The 6,841-nt window shown below is 37.5% G+C and overlaps 1 protein-coding gene across 1 annotated transcript; it reads right to left on the reverse strand.

The window, feature by feature from the left end:
• Window positions 1–316: 316 nt before the first annotated feature.
• Window positions 317–6,195, reverse strand: LOC149678223 (nose resistant to fluoxetine protein 6-like). Its single transcript, XM_089837011.1, has 17 exons — window positions 5,547–6,195; window positions 5,370–5,493; window positions 5,002–5,294; window positions 3,822–4,066; window positions 3,639–3,753; window positions 3,483–3,570; window positions 3,277–3,380; window positions 3,050–3,220; window positions 2,433–2,526; window positions 2,264–2,353; window positions 2,022–2,187; window positions 1,873–1,952; window positions 1,685–1,807; window positions 1,493–1,613; window positions 1,248–1,434; window positions 1,042–1,184; window positions 317–915 (listed from the first exon to the last, which is right to left on the reverse strand). Exons 1-17 carry the CDS (start codon window positions 5,782–5,784, stop codon window positions 541–543), a joined length of 2,757 nt encoding a protein of 918 aa, XP_089693137.1. The 5' UTR covers window positions 5,785–6,195; the 3' UTR covers window positions 317–540.
• Window positions 6,196–6,841: the final 646 nt, after the last annotated feature.

Consider the following 6,841-nt stretch of genomic DNA (forward strand, 5'->3'; position numbering starts at 1 on the left):
ATAATCAGAGCCAGGGTGGGAAATAAGGTTTTTTTTAAACTGGACATTGGGCCAGCGACCCCCTGGTCTAGAATAAATAAACTGGTCCATGACCATTGACCAGGGCGTGTCGTCTGCTAAACTATAGAAGGGGATAATTAAAATAGTTAAGATAATGTCTGGACTCTCGCTACCCTTGTATTTTATTAGTGGTCAAGTGGACCACTGACGCCCTATGATTTAATTTATAAACTGGTCATTTGCTCTGTGCCACTGCCTTAATTCCCACGCTGATCAGAGCCCAAGATCTGTGTGATCAGGGTGGACTGTTCTCATAGATGGCGTAGTCTGCGATTTCATCGTTTAGCGGCAAATTTAAAAGCCTAACTATATTTATTTTTTAAATTCATCACTAACAACAAATGTATGAAAAATTCTAATGATTTACCAGCATCTTTGTCACTTAACTACATTAACCGTAGGCATTTCTAAAGGCCCTGATAGCGCTACTCTTATTTCCCCAGAATTTTTAAAAACTATAGCGATTTGTGGTTCCATTTTTTACAGACGTGATACAATGGCATCCGTCTGATTGTTGGTCAATGCTGGACCAATGACGTAAACACCACCTTCTTCCGGTGGTGAGGGAACCGTGAACCGTTTGATATGACCGCCGTTTTTAACGTATGGCAACGCGGAAGTCGGTCTGGTTACGCCATTAACCTTAATATTGATAACTCCGTGGGGTTTTTCGAGAACGCAGTCTTTGGTGCGTCCATCGGATCGTTGGTTTCTACCAGTACCACCGCGGACTGTCACTTTAGTGCCCTTGCCTAGAAAAACGTTTTCAAGTCCGGCAAACGGCCATTCCAGAAATAGGGAACCAAGGAAAGCAGCGCCGATAGTGAAGACAGTATGAGAGACGAAAAAATAAGACTGAAATAAAATAAATAGCTATGAACCACATCAGGTGATCTAGGCTCTATGAAACCAGTCAATGACAAAATGCTAAGTCTCTTCTCGTGGTGAATTGTCTTACTAATGAAACCCATTGGAACATACCAGAGCGTAATGTCCAAAATGGTGCGTTTCTCGTATAGAACCGATTCGAACCATCATGACAACGGGATGGGTCAAGTACATCAAAAAGGTCAATCGACTTAGAGGAACGAATAGCTTCCAGGATAGGAAACTGTTCACGATTCCTTCAAATATTGTTTCGAGTTTTAGGACCGATTTGAACGTCTACATTTGAACTTTGGACTTACCACCAACGCCATAGATGCAAGCAAATATGACCCAAGCGACGCTCAGCGCCCAAGCAGTTCTATGACACGATGCGTAAGTAACTGTCACCAATTCATTTGGCATGTGACCGTTATTCCAATCATAGGCGCCATACAAGACAGCCATGGCGCTTGTCGTTGCCGAAAGCCAGCCAAGAACAACCATGTACTGTATTTAAAAAATAAATTTGAACTATGGAAAGGTAATCTTTAATTTAATAACTTACAGGTTTAATTTTGAATTCTTTCTGCTTGTAGACTAAGTAACCTAAAGCTATACCAACACAGTATGGACCCAGATGGGTGTAAGGTTTCCAGTGGATTTCGAAAGCCATTCGCTCGATAAATCTATTATATTATATTATAACAATTAATAAGTATAATTTCAAAGAAATTAAAAGTTAGTTAAAACTGCATACTTTGCGTCTGGTCCAACATGGGTCATCGAAGGCGGATATCCCCTGTACATTGTAATTATGGCCAAGATTATTCCTGATGCGAACATCATAAAGAAATTGACAAACAAACCAATCGATGGCCATCTAAATAGAAATTCTTCAATTAAAACAATCTTCATGAAATTAATTAAAACATGTTAATGACTTACCTAAGCAAAGGTACTAAAATGACAAGCGCGATAAGGTAAAGTTGAAAATCGCAACTCAGGTACCATGTTGGTTGCATACACTGATGTGAAATAATGCGAAAACATCTATGTACTTCTTAACAATATCAAACATCCTAGTTTTATATTACCAATTCACCAAGAGGGTACCAATTACTGATGAACAGGAGGGAACGCCACCAACTCAAATGACATCGATTAAGTTCTGCCTCAACGACATCGTGCCAAAGTGGACCAGAACTCAATAAGGGCGTTAAGAATGAGAACGCCAGTACTAACGCGAACGTTGGAGCTAGCCTGAATTTTAAGCAACAATATGTTTAACTATAATTTAGCTAAATTAATATACTATTTGAAATCAAGTTTCAAATACCTCCAATATCTATGAAACAAATAGAATCCCACATTCAGATAACGTTTTCCATTGCTCTTTTTCAAAATTGAGTAACACAATGCCATACCACTTAAAATTAAAATTAATTGTACAGTTAATTAAATTCAGATGAGATTAATGAGTATAACTGTGACATAAAATAACCTACCCTAACAAAAAGAAAGTGTCAACGTCAACCCATCCGTTCAGCACGGCCATAAATGATATGTCCTCAGGAGCATCCCTCAAGTTCTTAATTCCTCCTAAAAATATATCTTCATCTTAACAACACCATCTTGTTTATAAAAGAAGTTTTTCTGGTTCAATTTAAAGCGTATGTCGGCTACTGTGGCATCCCTAACATTCTGGCTGATCTCCTAGACGCAAATGTTACCTTGCGAAAAGGCATGAGTCAATCAGAACACGTCTATGAGGGTTAAGCTAGGCTTAGGGGGCCAGTCAACCCCAACCCTCGATTATGGGAGCATCTAGTGGCATTAGTTAAAACTAAACCTTAGCCGAGACTTGCTTTAAAACCCAAGATAAAGTAGGGTCCGGATGTCCAGATCTGTGCAAAACGTGACTTGGTCTATAAGCAATGATAATTTCTATTGGACTCTAAAGTGGAGATTCATACTGATAGGTTGGACGGTTCGGTTAGTATGATCAATTCTACCGAGCCCAACCCTTCCGGATCAGGTCAAGTTAGATTACCATAAGCCCTGCTACAAGTAACTCTCTACGAATACTTGCTTTGGATAGTAACAAGGAATCGTGATAACTTACGAAACCCTGAGAGATGAAAATAACTGTACGTGTGCCCCAAGAGCACCCAAGTCATGCTGATAAATCTCAATCCGTGAAGAGCTCCCATGTTTTTGTCACCTCCACTGGTATTCAGTAATTTCTTACCATTACTGTACAGAGAGAATGCAATTGCCACTTGCATTACCTTCCCTGAGAAATACGCAAATTATAATAGATTTTTGGATGACAATATTAGGACAACTCACCATTAGTAGACGGTGAACCATTTGGATTTGTGAGGTAGTAAGTCTTAACGACATCAACAGTGGTACCCATTAAAACAGCCAAAACAACGAGTCCAAGAACGGACCTAAAAATTATGAATATAGTTACAGAGTCCCATTCCCTATTGGACTTTGAAGATCCGTGATAAGTGTTACTACTGCGTCGGCGTAACAGCATCGTTACTTACAGACAAACAATTTGGTGGGGTTCCAACGAATAGCCACGTTTGGTTTCACAATGTTCTACTAAGACTTTCATACCAAGATGTTTCCAAACTACAGTTTAATTAAGGATGATTACACACCTGCATGATTATAGTTGAACATTATCTATTTAAACTCACTCTCTTTCATGAAAAGTTGGGCATCATGGGGAACACAGGAATCGGGGACACAAACACCCAGTCGTAACCTCAAGTGATAAAAGAAGTGGGCACTTTCTGTCAATATTCCTAGTAGCTACGGTGTTAAGAGCAATACGTTCTAACAGACAATTAACTTAGGGAAAGACTATCACACATAATTACCGAGTCCTCTTCTCCTAGTTGCACAACTGCAGTACCTTTTTGCAACGTTTTTGGTTTAGCGGGTAAGGCTGGTTGCATTAACAGTGTGCAATATTTCCCGTGGAACAGTTCCTTAGTTTGTCCCGCTGACGGACCCCAGGTTGATTTTTCCGTGGCCACTACGTTCAAACATTCGTCATAATCACCGAAATCCGTTATGGCGCCTTCGAAGATACCAGCTTGAGGACGTCCAGATGAATCCAAAACTAAATATTATATAATTCATTTAATTCACATTATTTCATTAGATATGAAAATGTAAAGTATGTTTGCACGTGCGTTTAACCTGAAAAAACGGGGCCCCTTTATGTAAGTCTTAAGTTTAACATTTAATTGTACCTATCTTCAAATAGTTCCAATCTAAAATATTCAACATTTTACACGCTCTTTCTAGCATGCCCATTTATTCATTTAATTCAATATTTAAAGAAAACAGTTAGTCTTTTGTCATAAATGTTAAACTTCTGATCCATGGTTCTATTAATTATTTAAATTTAAATAAAATGAGTCTGATACTTCATGGAGATTTTTAAAAAGTCTTTTGTACTAAGGTGCTCTTTCTAAAACGCAATTACATGGTTTAAGTTTAATTAAGATAGTCAAGGAGTAAAACTATCCATTATCATTTATCATTAAATGAAGCAAATAAATAAGCGTGACGTCCAATTCATTCAAGACTCGCGTAATTCGTAAACGTGATCGCCAATAGAAAGTGGACGGACACGCGACGGTGGACAAACACTAAGAACCCACAAACGTTACATAATAGACCAGGATAAATGTTAGATACTCTAACAAAGAGATCTTTTTAACAGCGGAATAATATTTTTTACTTTCCGTTTATACCAAAAATGTAATGGCCAGAAAACGTTTTTCAAATTGATCTAAGACCAAGACCTAACAGCAAAATCATTAGGAAATCTTATAAAAAAGTTACAATTTAACATAATATAAATTTTTGAAGCTTTTAAAATTCAGGTGCTAAGTCTAAACCCCATTTTTGGTAAAACGAAAAACACGTGTATTCTAACCAATTGCAGTACGAGGCTCTTTCAGACATAAAAAGCTATCGCTATTTGTTGAAATCTCGTAATATTTTTGACATTTCTGAGCCATTTAAGTTAACGCAAAATTTACTCACGTCTTAGAGCCCATCCTTTAAGTTGCCTCATCCCAAAGATAACCTTCATAAAATCGGCGGTGCATTGAGCGGTGAAATTGGCTCCAGATGAAGACATCTTCAGTAACTGAGGCATCATTTGTTTTATTAGAGTCTCCACCATGTTCCTCGTGTTGTCTTCGAACTTCTTCCATTTGGCTTCGGGACTCAAGCGATCATCATCATGGGAATCCTCGTCATCCAATGCCGGAAGTGGTGTTGTGGCTTTTGGGCGATCAAGAAAACCTGGTTTCTTTGAAGAAACTGTTCTTCTCCTACAATATAACATAACAGACATCTTCGGTTTACAAAAACCTTTGGTGTTAACATTTGTTAACTAACAAACATACCACGTTGACGAAATTGTAAATGGTTTTCTAGTGGTGCGGATACCAACTCTAGTAGTTGAACTAGGAATTGCAGTTGTAATTGGCGCACTTGTGGTTGTCGTTGTTGATGAGGTACTTGCTGCACCTGAAGAATTTTCATTCAAAATGGTATACTCAAAATATTATTAAAAAATTTACCTTCAATATTGCTTTCGGAGACAAGACCCGTATTTAAACCACTATTAGTTCCTTCAAGTACAATTACCGTCGGTTCATCAGCATTCTGTAATTTCGATGCGAATTCAACCTCATCATTTTGTCCTTTACCAAAACGCACAACAACTAACACAATAATGATCACAAACACACAAAAACGCTGGGATAACTTCGGTGCCATAATTAATAGAAGATTTTCATTTGGAAAGCATCTAAACATGCGTTCAGTAATTGATACCAAAACATTAAATACTATGAACAGTGTGCAAAATTTAATGTGGAATCAAAGGATATGAACATCGATATTCTTTAAACTTTCGCTCTGCTATAACCGAGGTTAAATTCGCACCCTTTTGCTTGGATATCGTTAAATTGACTAAATACGGTATAATTTTTTTCTACAAGATAGTTTTTCATATTCCTGAATATTTAAAAATAAGAAACAAGAAATTAAACATTCACCCTTTCGGGACATTTTTCCGGGTTTTTCTCTCCTAAGCTTATAATAAGTGAAGCCTATGAAATAAATCACAGCGTGTAACGCATTTTCCCGTTACTTCATTTCCATATGGTTGATCTACTTAACGCGATCTTTTAATGTTAATTCAAAGAGATATAGCTCCCCGTAGAGTTAATTCTAATCCCAGATTAAAGGAAGAGTCTCAGATTAAAAGTAGAGTTATGAGTCTAAGTAAATTTTATGGCGTCACATTTTGGTTATAATTATGATAACATTTGCACTATTTTTAGTCTCATAAGATTAAGGAACCAACGTACTGAATATAAGTGAAATCGGTTGAAATGCGATGAAGTTATTCCAAAAAAATGTTTTTTTTTACATTTCTGGCGGCCATTTGTCAAGATGGCGTCGGATTGAAAAAAATCTTTGCTAGTCTGTGCCTACTACTAAGAGTAACGCCCTGGCAAAATTCCGGCCCTCTAGCTAAAGTAGTTTGGGCTGGGCCTTGATTATCAGTCAGTCGGTCTGGCCATTGAATTTTTTGAGACTTCATCTTTATGTGTTTTGTCACAGTATGTCATATTTAGTTTCTTGATCACTGAACTCTGAAGAGATATAAAAATTAAAAACTTTTTCTTCGTTATTAAACGGAGTCACCTTCCTTAGCAGATTCTTTAGGGTTCGTTCCACTTCGTTGCAGCCTTTGAATAGAGGATTAAACGCCTTAACTCTTTATGAAGTTAGATACAAATGTACATACAGTTCGAAAAGTAACATTATAATTATAAGAAGTACGGTATCTTTCCTACCAGGAATA

This window comes from Phalangium opilio, unplaced genomic scaffold, assembly GCF_054372755.1.
Source record: "Phalangium opilio isolate 3A_F unplaced genomic scaffold, DU_Popi_V2 ptg000042l_1, whole genome shotgun sequence".
Lineage (NCBI taxonomy): Eukaryota > Metazoa > Arthropoda > Arachnida > Opiliones > Phalangiidae > Phalangium > Phalangium opilio.

Excerpts from the sequence above, each read along its gene's own strand:
- LOC149678223 (XM_089837011.1), bottom strand. The coding sequence starts at position 5,784 with ATGTTTAGATGCTTTCCAAATGAAAATCTTCTATTAATTATGGCACCG. Across the intron at positions 3,221-3,276 it reads TGGTTCACCGTCTACTAATG|GGAAGGTAATGCAAGTGGCA; the intron begins GTGAGTTGTCCT and ends CGTATTTCTCAG. Across the intron at positions 2,354-2,432 it reads GACACTTTCTTTTTGTTAGG|TGGTATGGCATTGTGTTACT; the intron begins GTAGGTTATTTT and ends TTTAATTTTAAG.